The following is a 25,575-nucleotide window of genomic DNA, read 5'->3' on the forward strand; positions in this document are numbered from 1 at the left end:
TATATAAAAGTAATGAAATAATTTATAATAATGAACAATACATATTGATGATTAATATTGATAATCAGAGTTTTACCTCAAACAACAGGTGCACCTAAATATCAAAACTCAAAAAAGTATTTTATTCTAGAGTTTGATACCCTTCTACCCTATGCTTCTCTCAATTCTAACAGTTGGATCAACCTAAAAAAATCAAAATAAGGCTAGCCAAATCCCTAACCCTAAAATCAGCTGCAATTGCAGATATCCCATCATCAAGCAATTCCCAAGAAATGATACAATCCAGTGGTAAAGCCACCTTGCAAAACAGAAGTATGACATACTCTTACAAACAAGAAATTACACTATGTTAGGAACAGATGCACAAGTCTTAGGCTTAAAGTTTGGCAGGAGATGGTGGTCTTCATCTGCAAAAAGCAGTACAAAATACTTATACAATATAGTTTATGTACAAGTAAAGATGAATGCCCAGACACTTTGTTAACAATGCACATGAACATTTCCCATGCTACATTACATTGATTAAGACTGATCAAACAGCCTATAACTGTACAGATGACCCACAAATTTTGCCTACAATCAATAGTCACACACACCAGCACATCCATGCAGACCAACCTCACTGTCAAAGAAGCATAAATGCTCGACAATGAGTGTCTGGAATTCACTTGAGATTTACCACAGTTGCTGACATGCAAGCAAGAAGCTCAGGGCAGATGACGCAGCAGCTGTAGATAGAATTCTTCCTCCATCTGATCTGAAGATGGCGGTAACTACTAACTAGAACAGATAGCATGTCCATGGTGCATGGTAAATCCTGTTCTGTTCTCCATGAAAGTTGGTGCAGTCGAACACTGGTAAACAACCTTTTTTTACTGATGTGATTTGGCAACCCGTCGCTTCCATGTACTCTGAATCATTAATCGTCAATCAGAATAATAAAGGTAAGATACAAAGTTCTCCAAAGTTAAGATAAACAGCTAGAGGAAGTACGTACAAGGGGCTCGTCATCAGCATCGTCATCATCAGTTTGTTGTGGTGTGAGATTACTCTCAGCTTCCTGAGTCTGCTTCCCTTCATCACATTCTTCCTGCGAGATTCCACTGGGTTTCTCAATATTTTTATCCACTTCATGTGATTTACTCATATCAGAAATGTGAGAATCTTGTGGACTAGTCTCCCCAGTTTTTATCTGCCCACTTTCTGAACTGGGACTTGCTTCTTCACCAGAATCCTCTGTGTCATTCTGAGCAGCCTCTCCAACTTCTTCCTTTCCGGCAAGATTTAATTCTTCTTCCACACGACATTCCTGGATCCCAGGAACATCATCCAAGTCCTGCTCAACATCACCTGGAGAAAGTGGGAAGGATTCGAAAAAGAGAGAATATACTTCATCAGTTAGATTAGAGAATACAAAACTCAAACCAACAGCGTCATTTTTGTTGGAATATTGCTTCAAATTAGTTGTATGTTAGTTCCTAGTATTTAGGAATTAGAATGATGCAACGATAGTCAATAGCAATAAGCTAAGCAAATAAGTTAGTAGCTGGATGTTAAAACTTAGACGATGAGTCAATTTATGCGTTATGTTAAACACCCCCCCCCCCCGGACTCTAGCTTCTTTTTTTTAGTTAGGTTGCCTACTTTAACTAGTCTGCTACTTTCTGGTTGTTCATGACAATTGAAGTAACTTGAGAATTTGACTTCTCTTAATATTGCTATTGCTATTGATACTCTCTTTTGTACTTTTTAAGTTCAAAAAATTTCACAGAAATAATATTCGCAAGTTGGTATGCTATCATTGTCTGTTATGTACTGACTGAATTGATAATTTAACCAAACAGCAGTAAGTTGTATCTTGCACCAAGCATGTGGTCAAGATCAAATAGGAAGACTTGCTGTTAGAATAATTACCATCCAAAAATACAGTACCTTGTTATTGACTACAGTCAGGAAACAGTAAAATAATTTGTCAGTTGCCTTTGGTTTTCCAGAGACTTCTACAGATAGAGATCCCTATAGTAATGAGAAGGTGTTCACCCAAGAACATATGAGATCCCTGAAGTCATGTGACGGTGGCTTGTCGAGCTATGGCCTAGGGGAAGGGTCGTACCATGGTGCCCAGACATTTCATGATTAATTGGATCAGTTCAATCTTCAATAGATGTTTCATGGCAAGAAGTAGCAACAAAATTGCACAAGATTTATGGAATTTGGGGTCTGTAAAAGACATATTCTTTTGGTAAGGGGGAGACCCACCTGCAATTCTGCAAATCCTATCTTAGGAAAGCATGGGGTATAATGACGTAGGGGGCCATGCCCAATTGAACATGGACCAAGTCCCCAGAGATGGGATGTGCCAAACCTCTTAAAAGTGACGTATTATTCATGGAAATACACGCAAAATATAGATGTGGTATGAATGTTGATGGAAATTGGGGTACCATGTACTCCCTCCCTTCTTTTTTAATAATTACACCTCACTTTTTGGGATAACAAAGGCAAATACAGCAAAAACGTGAGAGGAAGTGGGAAAGCCAGAGACAGGATGTCAAAAGAAGGCAAAATAGTGCTAAATGCAACAGAATTTAAAATCAGTGGATCATATCACCTAAATGGGAAAAAGAATGATTCTAAACGGAAGTGTGACTATTAAAAGAGAACGGAGGAGTACTCCCTCCATCCGACATCTCTCTTTTACATTTTCCATTTTTATTTATCCTACATTACTCTTTACACTTCTATACATGCCACATGGACATGGCCCATTATTATATTAATCTTTTGAAATTTCAAACATGGCTCACCACTCTATCTCCTACAAATAGAATAATACCCAGCCAACTCTTATCACATCTACCTTTTCAATAAAAGAACTGATAACCAACTAACTTGTCATCTAAACCTATAAAGCCTACAAATGTAGGGAGTAATATAAGATGAAGGGAGTAATAGAGCAATAATATGGAGAAGGGGAGATTTATTGAAACAGTAACCATAAAATTATACCTAATAGTAATTGGGAAGTTGACTATGATTAGATGAGTATTTTTAATTGTGTTTGGATTTTAATAAAAATCTACAAATAGAGAAAGCGATATTGAAAGAAAGGTTTCACCCAACAAGAGAGCATGAGCCATGAAATCTAAATTGTATAGGGGGCCTCAGCTGAAGGAGGACCATCCCACCTAGTATATGGCATGTCAGGAGGAATGTCTCTCTTTGTCCGCAGTTCCCATGGTTGTTGCAGGTTGGTAGGGAAAGACGGGTCTCATAGCGGTTGTCATCACTCGTCAATAGGAGACTAAGATGTTAGCTTATGATTTATGGTAACTCTCTTTCCTTGTGGTTTACTGATTTTTACCCTCGAAGAGATTTTTCACGTAAAACACGACTTATGTTCTCTTGTGTGTATATTTCATTTATTTCGCTAAGTTGTGTTAATGATGAAGAGGTTCAAGAGGCAGGTAAAGGATAAGTACATTACCGGACTCAAGTCCATCACTTCCTGATGAAACAGTTGGCTCAGCATTTGATATATCAGATCTGTTCTCTACATCCTCTGAAGCACTAGCAGCCTTCCCTTCTAAACTTTCTCTCCGATCAGTTTTAGAAGTTTTCTTCTGAGCTCTTTTCCCCTTAGCGCTAGTAGATCTGCAATTTGTTGGATGAATGTTAAGTATAGACAGCAAGCCCGCATATGTATCAGTAAACATATTATGTTTCTAACCTCTTGTTTGACATCTTCGGTTTTGATTGATCTGAAATCTTAAATTTTTTCTTGGGTGATCTGTCACAACTCACAAGCAGCAACTTGATTAAAAACAAGATAATCCTGTTATACTTCCGTCCCAGAATAAAGTTACCTATTAAGCTATTACTCAACCCATCCCAATCTAGTTACCAAAAGAAAACATTTGGCACAAGTTATAATGCAGTGAGAAAAGAGTGGGCAAAAGTGGGGTCCAGCTTTAAAGAAAATGTAGAGAGAGAAAAATCACCAGGAGGTATGTTGCAACTAAATTGGGACATCCATAAAAGGAATTTGTGGCAACAAAATTGGTATGGAGGGAGTGCTAATTTTGGACATCCCCAAAAGTTCCCCTTATAATGTCAAACGCAATGGAAACTATATTACACTCTGCTTCTCCCGATCACAATCAAAACCTTTTCCTCTCTGAATCCTAACATTCTCACTATCTTGTTATCCTCTCTCTTGCACTTTAAATTATTTTATTACTTTTAACTACCCTTAGAAATCGCTTCAAAGTCACCCATTCACAGCCTCAAGCTTGTGTCAACAATCAGGATTGTAACATTAAAACACTTACATCATCTTAGCAGGACTCTTATTAGTATTTGTCTTCTGCAAGTGAAGAAAAAAGGGTGAGAAGAAATTTCTACTCAAGGAAAGCGAAAAATATATTGGACTATAAGGTGTATAAATCTCAACATAATGAAACATACCTTTTTAGGCCTATGGCCATCATCAATGAGCTCCCAGCGTTCTTTTCCTAGACAGAGCACTTCCACATCCCCATCATTATATAATACCTTCGCCATAAAATTAAACACCAAATGCCGCCATGAGAGAAGCATCACCAGAAACGTAAAGCTAACATCAAATTCTATATAAACTTTGGTGGAAAGTAAAATATTCGATGTTGGAAAGATAAAGAAAAGCCCAGTGGAAAAAGATGAAAAACGAGAGCGGAGGGAGGGAGGAAACAGTAAGTTAGATAAAGCAACAGCTCACCACATGTTTCTTTTTTTCAGGATCATAAGATTTCACCACACCTTCATAAAACCTGTAAGACAAATATACCGACCTTGAGCTATTTATCCACCAAAACAAAGTCCTAATCAACAGAATGTGAATGTCTCATACGCACAAAATATTTTTCTAGTGCCAAAGAAATGCAGGATATGAGAAAGGTGCACAAGTCCCACAAAGCCACAAAGGTATGCGAAAAACATACAAAAACATATCATAGGGAGAAAAGTCCTCGTATTTTGTTCTAGTACCAGCCAAACGCAGGATCTAAGATGGGTGCACAAGGCCATATACAGGAATACAAAGACATCTTGGGGAGAGATGTCAAAGATTTTGCACGCACATTGAAGTGTTCTTAACAAGTCCCTCCTCCAGTTCCATATTCTAATTTCTAACTAAGCAGTCCAAGGTAAGCTCAGTCTCTGGGAGGAAAAGAAGTATAAGGCTACTTTGAAAAAATTAAATATTACAACCAGAAGAGCTTAACATTCCTACAATCCTGTGCCAGATTCTTACTCCAGTTTAACCATACGTAGTGAATATGAACTTGAACTGTTAAGGAAAACCTAGGTCGGCAAGCTCAGCCTTGCAAGAAACAAACGTTAATTACACTGTACTCATTAAGGGTGAAACTTATAATCAACTACAGCTGTACACAGCTTTGACCTCATGCATTCATTGATGAAACACTCACTGCTGATCCCATGACGCTGGATTTACATGCAGTTTCCTTCTCAGCATGCAGAGTGATCACAAACCTTTTCACATGCAGAATTCTGTAAATAACTATTCGTCCTCTAATTTCTACAATATTTATATTTTAATCTTAGCTAGACACTTACCGCTTATCCATTGGCCACCAAACATTAATCTTGCAATCGATCAAATCCGTAGTAGGACCATCATCTGCATTTGATGTACACTGATGAAGATAAAAATTATGTTAGATAGTGGAATTCTCATCTGTATCAGGAAGGCAAAACATTTCAGAAACGGGGAAGCCTCAGATCCCAGATATTTATGTTCTTCAAAGTATTGGAAAGAAAGTAACCTTTGCTAAACCAGCAACACTTCTGCTCTTTCTTTTCTTGACAGATCCAACAGAAGACTTATCATTGCTGACAATTTCCCTCTTGTTATTGTCTGCCAACTTGGGCCTCTGCACAGTCAGAATAACGTGTATCAACTATGAACAAAGTCATTTTAGTAAAATAATATAACTACATCGCGAAGTTGTGCCGAGCAGTTTAGCAAATTCACCTTCTGATCAGAGATATCAGACTCTTCAATTTTACGACCCTCTGTGTCCTCGTGTTTGGAGCCTTTGCCTTTGCTGCTATGTTTCCTTTTGACCGGCAATGCCACCAAATCTGACTTTCTGGGACCCTTCTCTTTCCTTTTAACCGGTGATGCCACCAAATCTGACTCTCTGCGATTCTTCTCTTCTTTCGTAGAGGGAGAAACAATTGAGCTAGCTTTTGCAGAGGGCTTAATAGCACTTGCAGAGGAAGAAAATTTGGAACGACTCCTCGCTGTTAATGATCTTCGACGCTTGGGTGTAGAAGTTTTGGCATCATTTTCCTTCCTTTTCTTACTCGGATTTTCATCTTCACTTTCCGATTTTCTAGTCAAACGATTGTCATGACCATTGCTGGCTTCTATCTTACTTGAGGATCCCATATTATCCAAATTAATTTCTCTTACCACTTGTAAAACATCTTCATTTTTAATTTCTATTGGTGAAGACTCGCCTTTTACCATTGTCTTTGCCTTATTTTTCTGGGATTTGATTCTTTTAATCAGTTTCCCTAGAGGAATCTCATTGCCTTCTGTTTCAAGATCTTCCAAAACCTCATCTTGGGGGATCTCTATGTGAACCTACAATGACCAAAATGAGAGGACAAATGATTAAGCAAAGGTAGATATATGCATTTAGGCTCAACCGGAGTCAGGTACCCTTTACTTTGCAAGGGGCACCACTCCTTTGGGTAGAACATTTCCCCCTAGGAAGAGAATTGTTGCTTGCAAGGCATCCAGGTACTTAATTTGAATATAAAAGCTTACTGTGACATCAAAAGAGAAAAAAAGAACATTGCATTTGGAATATATATAGAACTTCATAGGTACATACAGTTCCATTGACTTCAAATGTAAGTGATTCAAAGTGGGCTAACACAGAATCATCAGCCAACCATGTGAGTACATCAGCAGCCTATAAGCAGAAGACAACACTGTCAGTTTCTGTAATAGAATAACAAGAGCGCAGTACAAAAGCCAGCTTCCAAACCATGAAAACACTGAATACATACTCTAGTAACAAATGAACTTCGAGATTGCACATAAAGGAACTAATAACAGCAACAAGGAATGATAAAATCTTTTCAAAAAAAACATTTCCCAACTTCTGTTTCAGCTAAATATCTAATAAACGCCCTGGCATGCTGAATTAAAAGAAAAAACGTGTCCATGGTTCTTGAAATGTGTACCTCAGCATTAGCTTCATCTTTGGTATCACTTGGTTTATACAGCATTGACGGTAAAGAAACCAATTCATCACCACCTTGTAAATCACCTGATTTTTGAGATAAGCGCTTGATGACCAACATCCCAAGTTCAGAAATTGCATGTGAATTCTGCATTTCAAAGAGTAAAAGAACAGCCTCAGATCTCATTCCACATAGGATTACTTCACATCTGTGCATGTCCAGCAGAGACTGCCAACCAATTCAAAACGATTACTCATGTACATCTGGCCCAAAGGTCACGAACATCGTGAAACACATGCTCCATCTCTTCCAACGAATTCCACCTTTGTGTTTAGCATGTCTCAAGACATGGTCCTCTTTTATGCAATAAAACACCAACAATTTCATTGGAATTCCACTTACGCGTGCAACTTAGTTCAAGTATTTACCCCTTTTTCATTTGGGCTAGATTCAAACATACCTTCTCCATCCTAAAAGACATGCAATAATTTTCTCTTTAGCGAGTTCTCAACAATTGCGACATAAGGCTTTCTGCTCATGGGTGCTCTCCCTCCTTGTTACATCCACTCTTTTATTTTCTCATTCTATCTCTATCCTGATCGCATGGGCTACTTAGTCTCCCCCCCCCCCTTTTGCGTCTTTATCAGAGAAACTATATCAACAACTTAGATGAATGGGACTCATTAATCAGTCTTGCCTTAGCAAGTTGGATTCATACTAGGGCCTAACTATTGGGTTATGGGTAACAGACAAGCAATATATCAAGGGGGCATATTCCTCTTTACCTTTGACTTCAACTGATCAACCACGTCTTCTGATCGCTTGATACATTGCAAGATAGAAACAACAGCAGGAGAAACATCCTTTTCCTTCTCAGAGCTAGTAGTTTCAGGAATGATATCTTCCTCGCCATGCAAAATCATTGACAGCAACACATAGAGCACTCTAGTAAAATCAACAAATTACTAATGGACTTAGCATGCATGTTATAAAAAATGGAACAAGCTAGCAACTTACAGAAAGAGCAAAGGAGGATCACAAGACTAGAATGAGTATCAGAGGTCGACAAGTGAGCAAACATAAAGTAAACATAAAGTCTAATCTTCTTTATGAACACGCACTTTAAACAGGCAGAGGGCTGCAGACAATCAGGGACAGGAGCATGAAAATTTTGGAAGCAGATAGCAGCAAATGGTCATTTAGAAATCTATTGATCTGCTCCAAGCATACAACTTAGTTATATTTTGAAGAATGGAATTCACATGAAGGCAGCATGCAGGAGCAAATAAAAGAGTGAATAGATCATTTATAGCTTATGGGAAGCACAATGAAATATTGAAAATGCACAACACAAGGTAAATATCATTTACAACTCATGCGTCAATGATGAAGCTCAAACACATTTTTTAAGTTTTAACACATGAAAACCCACATCACTGCACGATAAGCATTTAATTCTGAACTATTGTTTGTAGCTACTAACTAGTGAGGTGTACAAACGAGTGAACAGCAAACATCTTGCTCTCAAATCCCAGAGCTTGATATATCACATTTCAAACTACTTTCTCCCTATTGGAGAACAATTATAAGATCAACCAGCATGGTACCCATAACACAAACAGAAAACCCCACTAGACCTGCCTCTCATGGAAAACAAATTCAAACTCCTACACAAATTGGAACGACAGTAAAAAATTATTTCTTGCTAATGTCCAATGTAAATTACAGAACAATAAATATAAGGAGAGTACAATGTAAGAACAGACAACATAAAAAATTCTGGTTTGATGATTTATTCTCTCCCCAAAGGCATAACCTATGTACAGCGGAGAGAAAGAAACAATCTGATAACACATAAACCATATATTCTCAGTCAAACATACCGATATATAGGTTCCAAGGCTTTGGCATCCATGGATTTTTCGAATCTAGGGCACAAAGGGTGATGGGCAAGAGCGTGGACCAGGTAAGGAAGTATATATTCTGGGTAAAGCACTAAAGAGTTAGCATCAGATTGCATAGAAAGTTGTCGGGCTTTGATTTGACGGCACATCTGTATAACATCACCAAGAGTACGTTTGTCCTGCAAGTCACGTGGCACGAATTTAAGTAAATTACAATGACAATTTCACACATGCTAAGAAGAAATGGAAATAAGGCCCGTCAAAAGATACAGTTACATATTAGTGATTAATACCTCGTCGACTTCTGCATGTTTGGACGCGAAAATATCCATCAGAAAAGCACAAGCATATTTTGGATCCAGAATGCGATCCTTTATGTATTGATGAACTTTGCTGAGGAACAATTTCCTAGCTTGACGGAAATTTATCTGTGTAATGGTCATAATACAAAACGTGAAAAAATATCTTGGATGCCGACAGAAAAAATAAGTACAAAAATATCTATTAGCTAAAGCTTCCACCTCAACTGTCCTTAAAGCTAGATTGAAGACATCAGCGGGTATACTATTTTCCCAATATCTTGAGAGGCGAAGTATGGCTTTGGCAGAAGCAAGCTTCAAGTGAGCCTTATCTACAGAACTGCAAAAGGCATCAATATTTAATACAGCAGAAAGATTGTACAAACAACAATATGGACCTTCTAAATGATCAGCCATACCTTGATTCTAATTCTTCTGAAAAATCTCCAAAAGTAAGCATGTTTCTAAGAATTTCTATGAGACTCTGAATTCCACCTCGAAGATGAGCATCCTTGACGGGTAAGTAGCTCTTTACCAATGTTTTAATACCAAAAATCTGGCCAAAAAAAAGAGACCAAAGATTGACAAGAGAAGGATACACATTCATTGAAATAGGATACAAAGTGTTCACCTTCGATTCGAGACAATAACAAAAAGATTTTTCATGTTACCGCAGCAACAAAAACCAAGAAAAAAAGGAGGGAGTTAGTGCAAAGTGGTCATTTTAAACTTTTTGGATAAGAGAGTTTTTCTAAGCCTTTGGGTGGTAATTCATAGGCCAAGTGGACCCGTGTGGTAGGGTAAGGGAGGGAAAAGGACGGAATAATACATAATAAAGAACAACTTTAAGGAACAGACTACAATTAAGACAAATAGGGAAAAAGAAAAGAACTAGATTCTAGAGAATCTAGACTATATAGTAAATCTACTGTTAACCAACCTTTAATAGACAAAGTTCACTCTGATCCCGCCAACGTGCTTTTCGTTTGTCTTGTCCTTTCTGGAAGCATGCAAAGTCATAAAAAATTAATACACTACAAGTTTACTTTACTACCAGCACTCAGCAGATCAAGAAAGAGGCTATCAAGGTGTGCAAGATTACAATCAACATACCTTACTGCATTGCAGAATTTTGCCTGTAATGAATTCTACAATTTCACTTTCTCTAGTTTCAAAAACTGCCATTGCAGTCTGCGCTATGCACCCCAGTGACTGCAATACAGTGGGCAAATGAGCCTTCTCATTCAACATATCCACCAGCCTCTGCAGAACAAATGAGAGAGATTAGCTATCCAGCATCATTACATGACATCAAGTGCAGCAAAGCCAAATCTATTACAGCCATGACATGAGGCATAAATTAACACCTTATACAGAACAGAGAGTGACCGGAGCCCATCATCCTTTGTTATCACCGCAAGAGCATGTACAGCATACTTAGCCTGCCTTCGTGTCCCTTCTAAACATAGTCTTTCAAGTATGAGATCTACAGAACTGCATATAATCAACAAGTTACAAAGAATTTCATAACCAGATCGGTTTCAATTTTAAAAAAGGCCAGAGCTAAACCTAGCTGAGGACGTTAGCTGTTCTCGGATGGTTCCACCAGCCCTTGCTAAGACGTGCAGAATGCCTTCTTTAACAATTTCATTGTCATCTTTAAGGAGGTTTAGCAAATCCTCTTCGCTACCAGTGAATAAGAAAGAAATATAGCTTGCCAGGATCTGGAAAGCATCAAAACAGGATATGTATAACATGCACAGGTCCATAACACAGCTTCTCAAGAATTAGGAAGGTCAAGCAGATAAGTAATGAAACATAATGAGAACAGCAATGACTTTTCTTTTTTCCCTGTAATATAGTCGAATAACGAGTCTGTATGCAGCTATTCTCCAAGTATTAACAACTTACATAAACCATTAGACCCATTTCCTTGCCATCCTGCTCTCTCTCGTTGGGCTCTCTTTGACCAGCCGCCATTCTACTTTCTCTATTTCTTTAAATTAAATATATTTGATTCATCTATCCATTTATTTAATTTATAATACATGATGATTTCAATTCACCAATCCATTCGTTTAATTTTATATACTCTCTCGGCGGAGGACTGCAAGATCAGAAGATCCAAAAAAGTTTTGCACAAATAATGGAGTAGATGCTGATATGCTAGAATTAAACTCATAATGGAAGTTAAAAAGAGCAAAATAGGAGTTTTTAGCAGGTAAATAGCCATATTAGTCAATAATTCACAACAATTTTGATAGAAAACACAATTTGTGTATCATGAACATAATCTTGGTAAAAATTTTGCCAACAAAAGATCACAAATGATAGTTACGTTGGGAAAGTGGGCATTTAATTGTATTAAAATTGAGGAAATTAAAGAAATTTCTAGTATAGGACGCAAATTTTTGTGGTACAAAGAAGAATGAAAGAAGAAAGAGGTAGGAAAAGTAGCACAGGATGAGTAATGAATGATAAAACAACGTATTTCATTTTTTACAAAAACTGTTTCGAGGCACTTAATTTTAACTTTATTATATTGTTACAAGTGAAACATAAAAGATCAATAACTTATAGTGGGCCCAAGCCATGAGGGTTTAACAAACAGAAATTAGGTCCTTTTTCCCGTTATAAGCATGATTATTACTATGACCGATTCTAACAATCCAACAGCGATTTTATTGGGTACTGTTCTAACACTGATACAAGTCGTTTGGTCCTATCTGCAACGTAGAATTGTACGATCCGCTTCGCGATTTTAGTAACATTTGTCTCCTCTTTGGACAGAGTAAGGAAAAGGTGCAGCATTTATGAAGACAACGGTCTTGTAATTGTTTTAGCATAATACACATGACATCAGTCTAAGAATCTAACTCAAATTATAGACACCCAGCATATTAAACAAGCACCTCTGAATGACAATCATGATTTACTAGTTTCTGGTAATCTGGTCTTTGCTGTGTTTACAAGTATAAGTCACCGCACCAAAAAAAAAAAAAAAAAAAAAAAAAGGTAATACGTAAATCAAACAGGAATTATTTGACAAAGATAGCAGCCAATAACAGCATGAAAAGGCACGAGAAGGAAAAGACAAACTCAAACTCCATCAATGGTTAGACACACAGCAAAGACATCTAGCTAATAAAGGCCTAGAAAATATGAGATCTTACCACCAGCATGTTGACACATGACAAACAATTCTCTGTGTTTCCAGCAGATTTTTGAATTGCAAGTTCCAACAGAAATTCTTTGACATGCTCCTTGCTGAAAAGCGCGTATGAGCACTTCACTGAAAGCAAGTTCAAGAAATCAAAGAGCCGGTGTTTTTCACCAAAAATCTTAAGTAGATCTTCCTGCAGGTTTACAAATATAATGAATAAGCTCATTTCATGTCACTTAACTGCAACCTCTGTATCATCTTCGTCAAACATTTACCCTAAAGCCTCTAAAGGGTTTCTCCTTCATGGAAAAATGAAGGAACTTCAATCTATGCAGCCTTTACCCCTGTGACAACAGAGAGGCTGTTTCCAACTTGAAATATTTATACACATTTTGAACATTAACATGCACAAGAAAGCTGCAGTAATTTGCTAGCAAACAAGAGTTCAGATCTCCAGAGACAGCATTAAGATCTATAACATGTTTGAATTAAATATTCATATCTTTATATGCATATTAATAGTGTTGTCACTTCAAGATTCAAGTGTTTTCGGGAGCGAAAGGGAAACACTAAACAAAAGGCATATGGCACCTATCTAGAGAACGAATAGCAGGCTGCAGCAATGATCAAACTAAACACCAAACAAATACACCCTAACAGTTGAAAGCAACATGCGTTCACAAGTTTCCAATATAACAACGGAACTTTACTATGTGCCTCACTACATGTCAACACACCCTCAAAGAGAAGATCCAAAACATTACTAGCAGCAGTGCGCAAAAACAAGTATCTACTAAGCAATAGATCACCACTAAGAAGATCAAAATTGAAATTGGTTAGACGGAAAACCACCATAAACTCATTTTTCAAAAATGAAATCTCTAAAAGCCAACAGATGAAACCACAAAACACTCCACACCAAGAAGAAACAAAGCACAATATATGAGACAGTTCATTGAGGGGAAACCTAAAACAAAGAAAAAAGATGTAGAGATCATGCTCCCCACAACAGTAAAATGACAAATGCAGCCCCTTCTACACTTGAAAATGGGCTTTAGAAAAGAAACAAACGAAAGTGCAGTCCAGAGTTTTCTCCATGTTTAGAGATGGAATTCATTTTTAGATTTGGCAAAAACAGTTAATAGAAACCATATATTGTTATGATTTCCATTGTGTTCACAGGTTTCCATATATTGCATTTATATCCCCCTAACACTCTCGTGGACACAATAGAGCAAGGGGTGGAGCCATCACAATAAAATAAACAAATAAATAAAATAAAAAATTCCCTCTTTGCTAGATATCAAAGCACATTCAATAAATCAAAGAGCTCATGCAGGAAGATCAAAAACAACCAGGACTACTCTAAACTCGTGTTCATAAGTACAGAAAGCACTAGTCATCATGATAAATCAAGCCAGCCAGAAAGAAAGCAGTTAAGTCCAAAGGGCACCGTAAACAGCTTATACGAACAGATGATAACAGTTTGTAGCATGATGATTGACTAGATTACAGTGAAGCAAAAGACGTTGACTTTCTCTTTCTCTTTCAAAAAAAAAAAAAAAAGACGTTGACTTTTCTAAGACCACTATAAGACTTTTCCTAAATTCTGATAGTTTAAATCTCATGGATCACCTGACTAGCTCGAGCATGATGATAGCTAGAAGTTGGATCAAGTAAGCCCGGTAACAATTTCCAAACATTTGAATCTTTCAGCTGATCGAGAGTCAAAAAGCCTTCCTCGGCCTTTGACGGATCAATAAAAAACCTCGACATGACCCGGAACAAATGGACAACTTTTTTTTGATAATCAGTTGCATCAGCATCCTGCATTCAGGCAAAAGACTTAAGGAGTATATTTACTTTACAATCTTACTGAACATTTAGCTGACGACAGAAACATACTACTTGTTTTTTTGTCACAAACCTTGTACGTCTGCTTAAGAGACAGATACTTCTGCATTTCTTGTTGCAACCTTCAGTTTATAGTAAAGAATCGTAATTAAATGCAGAGCAAACCCTTCGCACTGAACAATTTTTTCATCACATAATCCTGGATGATAAGCAAATGCAATAAAGACCTACCTTTGCTTCTGTTCCAATATCTTTTCTAAAGCCTTGACCTCAAATTTGTCAAGTCCTGCAAATATTCGTATCCAAAGTCCAACTATCTCTTTGACTGCAAACTCGGCTGGAAACAGTGATCCACATAAAATAGATTCAATTGCATCTGAGCTGCAAGTACATTAAACCAGCTGAGCACATAGTAAAAGATTTTCATTAAAGGAACACTGCACTGAACCAAAAATATTGGAGGCAGATTACAAAAGCATGTGTATGCTGCAGGATTTATATAAGGATTGCTGTTACACTATCAGCACCTACATAAGGAAACCTGAAGATACACTATAAGGTGAACAAGTTTTCATTACCACACATGTCAGGCAAAGATTTACAAGAATTATATTACTCCCTCCGTCCCCCAAACTGTTACCTATTTATTATTTCGTCCCAATTACATTTCCATTTCCCTTTATGGATTGCGTCCACCGGATAAACTGACACTATCATTTCCTTGTTATAACTTCGTTATCGTTCTATTTCCCTTTCACCAATTAACTTTAATCGCCACTTACTTTACTCACTAAAGGCACATCACAAAGTTTTCCTTAATACCTGTGCCCACAAGAAATGCAAAAGGCTTAGGTGATTGAGGGAGTAATTTGTAGAAGGAAACATCATGGATAAGAAATTAACAAATAGAATTGTGAGAGGACAGGAACTCAATCAGAATCCAAACATCACTACAAGAATGACTTAAACCCTAATTAAGGATGCCTCTTTCAAGTGTATCAATATTCCAAGTGACCCAATTTTGGATTGTTTTTATACCTCCAACCTTTTAGTTCCTTGCCTACTCCTTAAACAAGCTTCAGACCCAGAACACAAAGCAAGGATCAAGCCCAAAGTTTGTTGGTATGGTCCAATACATCATACTACATTCTCTCGACTTAGCTTTGAGCGATACAGACTTTTTGCCTGATTGTGGAATGTGATACAGGGGTCAGCCGGCTAGCAGAATATTAGAAATTTTAAAAAATATTAAAAGCCCTAAAAGGCTTCACCTACATAACATTGAAAAAAATAAAAGCTATTCTAAACTTAATAAAAAATAAAAATAAAAAGATACACAAAAGAATATAATTTTCACAAAGAAACAGCATTAAACTGCAAGCTTAACCTCCTTGCTCTTTTTTTCCTTACACATGCCAAATCCCAACTCCAACTCTCCAAGTACTTCCATTCCATATGTTCCCTTACTCCCCTTCATGCAGGCCACCTAACCTCCGAATATCTACCATCCTCATTCCCATTTTAAGATCTTCTCTAAATGCTCCCGATTCTCTCTTATTCTAAGTAATTTCGAAATTTGCTGGTTCTTCAATATCACAAAGAATAATTTACTCAAATCCTTAACAAAGACCCAAATAGTAATTGTCTTCAGAATCAGAGAACACCTAGGATACGAGTTATGACAGCCAGAAATTGCAACATTAAAAGATTTACTCATTGATCACTCATTGCATCCTCCCAAAGAAAGAACCCAACACCCAACATCTTGATTTTTAGATCTTGAATTCCACCTCTTATTGACAGGTCTTAAATTATTTCACTCATTATCTGAAATTTCGTCAACTGCGACGCCTTTCATGGATCAAAGAACATTGCATACACACTCGATATGTTATACAATTATTTCAACCTTCTCATCAAGGTTTCCTATAGAATGGACATTCAGCTGTGTTCATGAGGCAATATCCTTGTCATGGCAGCATGATGTATCGACATCGGCACACAACAAATTTGATGAGAATCCAAGCCCGGATCAAAGTACAAATTGTTAGTATAGCTTGTTGGGCTTAAAACTATCTTCATTGCTATATCGGAAACAAATGTGGATTTAACTTACTCTTGAAGCCGGTATTTACATGTTGGATTTCTTTTAGGTAATTTCGCCATGTCTCAGCTCTTGACTTGATTCAGGTTGTAAGGGGTAATTATAAAACTGATTTAGTTCATTAATTAATTAGTTAAGGATATATATTGGGTTTCTTCATTTGCTAGTATGTTTTGCTTCCTTTTCATTGCTGGAATACGGAGCAAGGTAATTAGGTAACTTAGCTATAAATATAGACTTAGTGTTGCACATATGGAGAAACGAGATTTAATTATTGTGAGTTAGGTTTAGCATAGTTTTTTTACTTTCGAATTCAAGCGTGAAGGTAAAACTATATTGTGTTTCTCATTAATGTAAGATTTAGAGTGACAGTATTCAATCTAAAATCCCTAAAAGAAGTTGCATCTCATAGCCAGTTTAGGGTTTTCCATATATTTAAAACCCTTATCCACATCCAAACACAAAAAGCCTTAATTTGGTTATCGTTCTCATTTGCATAATCAAGATCCGTATCAAATATTGGTTGTGGTTAGATACTCTGGTACCGAACACTATAAATGTTTTGAGCTTCCATGAGATGATAGATCTTCAAATCAAATATGACTCTCCATGTCAAGCCAAGGGGTTTCTCAGCCAAACGGAACATGAAATGGTAAAAATCAAATATCCCAAGTGGATGACTAAGCTCTCGGTATACTTCCACTAAAAACAAAATCTTCAAGGTACGCAAAGTAGTTACTTCAAACGCATGGCTTATGCCATCTTATGCCCTGTTTTTATCACAAGGTGGTGGCCGCTAGGGCATCATTTTCTAACATCAACAAGCTGATATCGAATAACAACATGCAACACCAACCAACTCTGCTATAAAGGCCAAAATATCTTAAAAAGAATTAAGACTTATCAATAAAAAGTCAAGCAAAGGAGATAAAGCCCCAAGTAAATATGATAATTGGTTCTCAAACAACCATAATATAATTAAGATCAAGACTAACATAGATTGTGAAGTTTTCCTCTTCTTTGACACACAATAACATCAATTATTAGAATATTTCAACTAATACATGCCATCTTGGTGAAGAGAGGTCTCTTGTTTCAGCATAAGTCATTAACACATATGGGATGGATAAGCAACTTATCCTGAAAACACGTCAGATTCCTCCGTTTTCCAATAGTCAACCCACTGTAGCAAACAGCACAGATAATCTACCCATAGTTCTTTTTTCCTAAATATTCGAAATTCATAAATGAAGTTACAGGAGATGGATCACACCCCCAACAGCGATGTGCTTTTTTCTTTTTGATACGATGGAAAGGTTCATCTATAGAAACAGTAAAAAAAAGGCCGTCTTATCCAGGCCTGGCCAAATGGAAAGTTAAAATAGCATCGCAGAAATAAAAGGTATAGTATTGAATATTGAAGACGAGTGCTTTAATAACACTTTGAATTATCAACTGATATCCTTTAGCAGTGAAAATCATACATGCTTTAATGACACAGCACCATAAATTTCAAACCCTGCTGCTTACCGGAAGTCTTTGTCGTAGAAGCACCTCAAAATCTTTCCAGGTATCCAGTCATATTCATTAGTACAGCCTTCTTTGCACCTTAAGCAATAAAGCCTGTAAATCTCAGCAAGTCTATCAAGTGTATATTTCTTCACAAGTAACTGCACAACCAAAGCTAAAACAATAAGAAAACACGTCAACATCATCACTAAGGATATGCAAAGAGATAGAATTAATTACTGATTTGTCACGAAGACGCTCTGCAACTAGTTTGGCAGTTTCAACTGGAATAGAGTTAAGATCATAACAAGCAACATCGCACACCACAGCAACAACTTGCTTCCGCACATTTTCATCATAGTCCAAGAGCCGATCACATAGGGCAGCTACAGAATATTAAACTGTAAATCAACAGAATCTTCTTTAAAATGGTAAACATTTCATAAGTAGAGGCAGGTTTTACCAAATATTTGTGCAGCCTCAGGTCTTGCGGGATTTGAAAGGAGACATCTTTTTACATAGTCAAGGGCAGACATCCGAACCTCAACTTCTCTATCGGTTAACCTCTTTAAGAACTCCACAAAAACAGATTGGAATGCTTCAGAGACAGCAGAATCTGGTAACGCAAAAAGTTCACCGACCAGATTAACTGCTCTAAGACGAGCTTCTGACTGGTCATTCTGTTTGTGAAGAAAAGAGTAACAATCATTATACGGAGTAATAGGGAGCATTTTTACAGGATACTTGAGCTAATATTGTGGTGGAAAAGGTATGAGAAATGTACCAGCAGAGGGGGAGAGAGACAGAGAGAGAAGAGCAAGGGTGGATACACATTCCATAAAGAAAAAGTAATAAAAGCACAAGACATGAGCATATATATGCAAAGGCAGTAGTGTCCAAGAAGTATCAACAGCTACCACAGGTAATGAAAGAAGTGCAACAAAGTAAAAATATCCGTCAGAATACAAGCCATGATTCTGCAATTACCAGTAGCTCTCCAGTCAAATAAGGAACAACTCCTAACAGAATTTGAGGTGAACAGCGGTATAAGTTGTAAATAATTTCATGGTAGTCGATTTCACATTTCATAGAATTTTCCCCAGTCATTGAAGATATTAGGAACTGCTTCACAGCAGGTTCAAGCTTAGCAGCACAATGTTGTATCACATCCATTGCAAGCTTCCTTCCAGCATCTGTAACATCCTGAAGCACCAAGACATACCGTATAGGATTGGTATAAAAAGATAGAAATATAGAGAAGTACGCTTTTAGCCAGCGTTCATCAATGACAGATAAAATGTGCCCACCTTTTTATTTCGTCCCAGTGTAGAGAGCAAAATAAGTAGCAGGTCTTCATATATATCCTCACTTTCATCTAGAAGAAAATACATAATCGTTCTCATTGATGTTACAACGTTTTCTGGGTGATCCTCCCTGCATGAATAGCATGTCAAGTTACAGTCATAATCACAACAACTGACAGCTATATGAGTAGTTCCTTCCAAATCATTCTTGATTGCAAGTACAAAAAGCTTTCTGTGATCCCATTTGAGTTTTGAGATATAAAATACGCTGGAAGCGGCAAACTTTCATGAATATGTAATCCAGCATGATAAAAGAAAAGCCAACAGAAAGGCGCTTCGCAAGTCAAATACATCTAAAAATAGTCTCTTTAGTAATCAATCGGTTGAAACATACCTTGCAACAGCAAGAAATGTCCTGAACAGCTCACTAACTAGATCATCGCACTCAAGATCTAACATCACAACACATGATCTGTATCTGGCAAGGGTCTCCAAAATGATGACTCTCCTTCCAAATGATGGTCCACTTGTCTCACTGAGTCCACTAAACGTACCAACAATCAAACCAAAAACATCCTACAGAATCAAAGGGAGCAGACAGGTAGCTTTAGCTCTAGCCAGTTAAATTGACAGTGACTAAGTTTATCAAGTAAATAACTTCATGATATAGCAGACCTTCAGAATTTCATCACTATAAGGTGCTTCAGGTGCTGTGATACGAGTGATCTCACAAAGACAAGAAGCAACTAGGAGTTTAACATCCTTATCTTGGTGTTTCAGCAGCTCCGGTCTGACAATGGCTTTCAAGAAGGGTTGCATTGACTCCAATATTGCTTTTGGTGGAGATTGTTCCAAATCGGAGAGAACCGTAATGGCTTGCTGAGCAACAAAATGCATATTGAATCACCAGGAATCCACAAAAAAAAAAATATATATCTCACAAGGAAAAGAAAAAAAAACTGCAAATACAAAAAGCATATATCAATCAAGAATGTCAAGACAAACATCAACGCTGACTGTTCTAATAATACTATCAAACAACATGATGCATAGACATTTTTGTCCAAGTAACCCCTCTTCTCGTCTAGATCAGTTAAGTGTCTACTTGAATGAGAGAGATGCATAGTGAGGGGTTGTTATTATAACTATGAGATGGGTGCAACAACAAAAAATAAGAATCAGTATAAGAGAAAGCATTACTAGCTCTAACACTACAAACAACTTCATCTTCTTATTTACAAGATTGTAGGATAAAAAGGTAATAAAGAGATCAAAGTGCTGTCTCATTATTCCAGGCGGCAGGCGTGGCAAATTTTATGGAGATACATTTTTCCAGGTCGAGCCATGAAGAAAATCCCATGTTATCTCGTAGCAAAAAAAAATATTTTCGCTATTGAGCGGGAGGATTACTTTGCCCACCAATCCACTCTTCCCAAAATCACCTCAGGTCACTTTCCTGTCTTTTGCATGAGGTCTACTAGTGATGTGAGGTTAGACGGCTTTTCAGATTAGAAAATGTGTTGTTGAAGTGGATGGTTTCAAAGACTTGGTTATATCTTGGTGGGAGAATTTTCGCCTTTAAGGTCCTCATAGTTTTGTGTTGACAAAGGATTTATCCCTCATGAAAACGAATTATCAAGAAACGGCACAAAAATGTTTAAGAACTTAGACAGGAGAATGGACAATCCAGTGAACCAATGAGACTCTGCATCTTCCATCATCAAGAATAGAGTTAACATCCCGGACATGTCCACTAGGCAGTTGGCAACTTGGCATCACCCTTTGGGTATGAACAGCTAGAAAGTCTAGCTTTATGCCCGAGCAATCACTGGCGAAGAACCTCAACCTCCAAACTAATATCAATTAATTCCAAATTGAAAAATCAAGAGCAATGATATGGTAAGTATCTACTCTTGAATAGTACTTAGATAGTAAAAGAAATTGTTCCTACTATAACTAAAACATGGTTTCATTATTAAAATAAGCCAATATGGTAAGTATCTAATATTGAAGGCTACTTAGATAGTAAAAGGCCTCTGTTTCATACTATAACTAAAACATGGTTTCTTTATCAAAATAAGCCAATATTCTCATATCATTCTTGAAAAGCTAAACCTTAAGCCTACTAAATAGAAAAATCGTATCCTTAAATAACAAAATCGATGAAGTAAAATCCTGCAATTCGAATGACTTACAGAATTTGTGAGTCATTTCTATTTCAAAAATACAAAGTCAGCAAAACCAAAGAATGGTAATATGAACTCTCTTAGCTATCGAAGACAAAGCATGTAAGCTCATGAAGAAGCTGGCCAATCAAAGGTTCAAGATAACACCTTGAATTATAGTTCTTTGTCTCTAACCTCAATAAATTTACGCCCAAGACACAACTTGTTTTTCACCATTTTGATTTCTTTTACGTTTTTCCTTGTATTTTACAAACTTCTTCCCTCAAAACATTTTGTTTATTTTTCTATTAGGGTTTTCTCATATCTGTCAAGTTCTTTCACTTTTTTTTTTCTTTACCTTTTATATATAATTTTCTCAAATTTTATTTTCATATTCCCATATTTTGATTTTCTCTTAATGCCTCAATCGGTATTTTTGGTTCCTTTGTTTTCTCTCGTCTTAATACCCTCATTTTTACTTCATCGTTATTCTTTATTTGAATTTTATTCTTGCTCTTTTATCGTTTCTTGTGTCACAGAAACAATTCCTCACTAAGATTCATGTTAGGCGACCCCAAATCATTTTGGGATTAAGGTTTTGTTGTTGTCTCTAAGCTCTATCAAGTACTTCCAATTTCTCTTGAAATTCAAGCATAACCACTAGCATTGATCCTTATTCCTCTATAATAGAATGTAAACCTCCTCAGCCTGTCAGCCACATCTTTAATATGTTGAGCCAAGTTTAGGCTTGTACCTCTGACCAAGATCCCAGTATCGCTTCAATACCTACCAATTCCTCTCACCACATTTTAAACCTATGCTTGTGCTTAAGTTTTTTTCGTGCCAAGAGTATTTTTCACGTGTCTAGGGTGTCTTTCCCTGCTTCAGTTTAGCTTTAATCCTCTTAACTCAAAGATTCAACAAAGTAATAGGTGGCAGGGTCTCCTCAGTCCATACTGGGTTAAATATAGCCCATAGAAGTAAGCATGCAGGAGCAACAATCTTCCTAGTTTCGTAATATTCTTCTTTCTATGATAAGAAAAATGTTTTCCTTAAATAGAGAGGAAACTGAAAATTGCAATGAGACGAGATGTCGTGCTTGTAGAAGGTGTGAGGAAACATACTACAGTGGATAGGAATTTAATCCTATCAATGAAGCCTTTTTTTTTAAACTATTCACATCACACTTGGTTCTACGTTCATACTATTTAGTTCCTGCTCTATTGTTGGCCTATTAAGTCCAAAGTCAGTAATTGATGGTGGCCAAGAAAAGATCTGTTAGATGTGCAAACTTACCAAAAGGGGAAACAAAATAAACTATGATATCAAAAGAAAGATAGTGGGTATGCAACATTGAAGAAAAATGGCGATATTTCATAATTGATTCCGTGTTCAAGTCCTGTGTTTCCTTATTCTGGAAGTGCTAACAGATTGATTGATGATTGGTCAAGATATGCCCAATAGATGCTCAAGCTTAACGGAAGGGAAAAGGAAAACACGAACGAAGTTATAAGAAACAAGATGGGTATTAAAGCTTTTTAAGATCTGCAGCAAAAGGCAAGATTTAGATGGTTTAAGCCTTTATGAGAAAACAGCGGTTGCCCTTATGAGAAGTTGTGAACTTGACGATATTAAGGTAATAGATAGAAAAGTTGGCAAACCATAAAAGGATAAAGCAAATGTGATAGAGGTATAGAACTTATTTGAACACATGACCCTCTGCAAAAGTTGGTGGCGATTGTGAGGCTGGGTGGGTGACACCAAGAAAGGAAATTACCCCTATCTGTTCATACTTTTAGGCGGATCTACAATTCCCCTTTCCCCGCCCACCCTCCCTATTGGAGTTCATTCTTGTAGTCACATTTGTTCAATGATTGCAAAGAAAGCACCCGTATAGAAACTTCATTTCTTCTCTCTCCAAAGTCCCCGTATATTCACACTTGTTGCACACTCTTCTACCCTATTCTTTAGAGATAACATAAAAGAAGGTATCCCATTACAAACTTTTGTTTCTAGGAATTAGTAATACTAATTATCCAATCAGTGTTACCCAATTATCTCACTCCTCCCTCTTAAAATTGCATTCTAGAATGTGTGAACTAAATAATAGCACTCTCCCAATCCAGTTCCCATAAAAGCTGAAACTCCATACATTCCAAGAACCACAAATACTGGGGTTTATACTACCATTACACCCCGTCCGACTACACAATTCTATAACAATATGTCATAGCATCTCACCAAAATGGGCAATTAGGTCAACATGTTGGTAATTCTTGAGATAAATACCCTTATCCCAACATTTTACACCAAGGAATCTCTCTTTCTAGTACAATTCTACATAAGAAGGAACCCAATTTAATTGGGTAAATCTATACGAAACGATTCCATGTCCAACATAACCTAAACTTACTATCCCTAGCCTCCTTAAATGAAACAACTAAGTTAGGTTCGTGCATGTAAGGAAAGTCAGAGAATTGCAATAGAAAAGACGAAAAAAGAGCAATTAAACAAAACAAACAATTCCATATATGCTCATAAAGTATAAACTTGCGTTCCAACAAATAAGAAAAAACATTAAAACATAGTTTAGATTCAAGGAAATTAGCTTAAATCGGGAGAAATTAGAGAATTTTAAGAATAAAAAAGAGCTGAAAATGCAAACCTTGAAGAGCTTGAGAAGAGAGTCTTTTGACGAAGGAGGAGTTTCTAACTTGGATCCCAGCTCCTTGAGCTGCAACTCCAACTTTTGCGTCATTTCTTCTTCTTCTTCTTTTTGTTTGTTTGGGGATTTTGTTTGTTTGTGTGTTTGTTTCTAAAACGCCATTTTCAGTTTGTTCAATCTCAGAAATTGAGAATTTTGTATCTCTATGTAAATCTGAATGTATGAATTTATGAATTTCTGGGTTTTGAAACTGAAAAGACTCACACTTTGGGTTTGGGTGAACTACTAGTTTTTTGTCTGGGTCTGAGGACTGAGGGTTTTCTTTTGCGTTTCGATTTCGAAGAAATTAAGTCGCAAAACTGAAAAGAAAACTACGAGACGAGACTACAAACTAGTAACTCAACTACGGAGTAGGAGTACTACTACCTCTGACTTACTTGTATGCCGTCTCCCACTTTCTTACCTTTTATCTCGCTCACATGCTCTCCTCCCTTTTTTTTTCTCTTTCCATCTTTGCCCCCTTGACTCTTTTTTTTTTTTTGGAAATTCTCGTTGGTAGTCATGTACTTTTAAAAATTCTTTTTTGTAGTCATTGTTGTGAAGTCAAAAAGTAAATGTCATATATTTACTGTATGGTAAGTTTTTTCCTAAATTTTATATATTAGGGTAATGTACATATATTGGCTTGAAGTATATTTCTTATAGTATAAATATGATTTTTGCCATAAGTAGCAATACACAATAACGGGAAGAATTGAAATCACTTCTCTGTTATCTTTCACTCTATAATTTTCAGTTTCCTTTTGTTCCACAACAGTCATGAATTTTTTTAAATTATCAAATATGAACTTAAATTATCGTGTATGGTGTAACTATAACCTTATGAACCATTCTTTTGTTCCTCTAAAAAAAACATTCTTCCGTTAATTTTCCATTTAATAATGCCTCGATTTTTGTGTTTCGGAGTTTTGTCACTCTTTGTGCCGGAAAAAACACTCGGTTAGGCTTTTTGAGGTCATTTTTGCTTCTAGCGGACAATTTTGAAGTCGAAACTGGTAAAAAAGAACCAAAAATGCCTCGATTTGTGTATCTCGGCTTGCATGTTAAGAAAATCGATCGAGTAAGGTTCGAGGGTTATTCTTTTGGAATTATTTTAACTGAACTAGAATGAACTGAGTTGAATTGAAATGCAGGATAAAACTGTATTGCATAGAGCTAAACTGAAAATTGAACTGAGCCAAACAGAACTGAAAATAAGTGAAAATAAGTTCAAAAGAACATGGCTTTAGTTTGACCCTTATGGGTCCATTTTGAGGTCGAATTAAGCAAAAAAGAACTAAAAATGCCT

The 25,575-nt window shown here is 36.7% G+C and overlaps 1 protein-coding gene across 4 annotated transcripts; it reads right to left on the reverse strand.

The window, feature by feature from the left end:
• On the reverse strand, window positions 1-24,663 carry LOC104900795 (sister chromatid cohesion protein PDS5 homolog A). 4 transcript variants are annotated; one of them, XM_019251143.3, is made up of 33 exons: window positions 24,228-24,661; window positions 20,073-20,276; window positions 19,792-19,973; window positions 19,401-19,527; window positions 19,081-19,296; window positions 18,557-18,773; window positions 18,334-18,479; window positions 18,115-18,254; window positions 14,712-14,861; window positions 14,554-14,602; window positions 14,262-14,453; window positions 12,637-12,819; window positions 11,033-11,187; window positions 10,831-10,957; window positions 10,577-10,726; window positions 10,404-10,463; window positions 9,883-10,019; window positions 9,686-9,803; window positions 9,458-9,592; window positions 9,144-9,343; window positions 8,046-8,205; window positions 7,261-7,407; window positions 6,906-6,986; window positions 6,035-6,652; window positions 5,826-5,933; window positions 5,617-5,696; window positions 4,757-4,808; window positions 4,468-4,554; window positions 4,332-4,363; window positions 3,731-3,790; window positions 3,488-3,654; window positions 998-1,350; window positions 1-911 (listed from the first exon to the last, which is right to left on the reverse strand). In XM_019251143.3, exons 1-33 carry the CDS (start codon window positions 24,318-24,320, stop codon window positions 873-875), a joined length of 4,965 nt encoding a protein of 1,654 aa, XP_019106688.1. In that variant the 5' UTR covers window positions 24,321-24,661; the 3' UTR covers window positions 1-872. The 4 variants fall into 4 exon arrangements, 2 of the variants coding, with proteins under 2 accessions (XP_019106688.1, XP_010686617.1); XM_010688315.3 differs by having other exon boundaries at window positions 4,332-4,366; window positions 24,228-24,660; XR_008967214.1 differs by lacking the exons at window positions 1-911; window positions 998-1,350 and having other exon boundaries at window positions 3,565-3,654; window positions 3,731-3,813; window positions 24,228-24,663.
• Between the last annotated feature and the right edge of the window lie 912 nt (window positions 24,664-25,575).

The sequence above is a fragment of the Beta vulgaris genome, chromosome 8, assembly GCF_026745355.1.
Source record: "Beta vulgaris subsp. vulgaris cultivar EL10 chromosome 8, EL10.2, whole genome shotgun sequence".
Taxonomy (NCBI): Eukaryota; Viridiplantae; Streptophyta; class Magnoliopsida; order Caryophyllales; family Amaranthaceae; genus Beta; species Beta vulgaris.

Bases quoted from the DNA above. Each gene is read 5' to 3' on its own strand.
- LOC104900795 (XM_010688315.3), bottom strand. From the start codon at position 24,320: ATGACGCAAAAGTTGGAGTTGCAGCTCAAGGAGCTGGGATCCAAGTTA. The intron at 18,255-18,333 runs GTAATTAATTCT...TTGGTTGTGCAG, and splicing joins AGCGTCTTCGTGACAAATCA to TTACTTGTGAAGAAATATAC. The intron at 912-997 runs GTACGTACTTCC...TTAATGATTCAG, and splicing joins ATGCTGATGACGAGCCCCTT to AGTACATGGAAGCGACGGGT.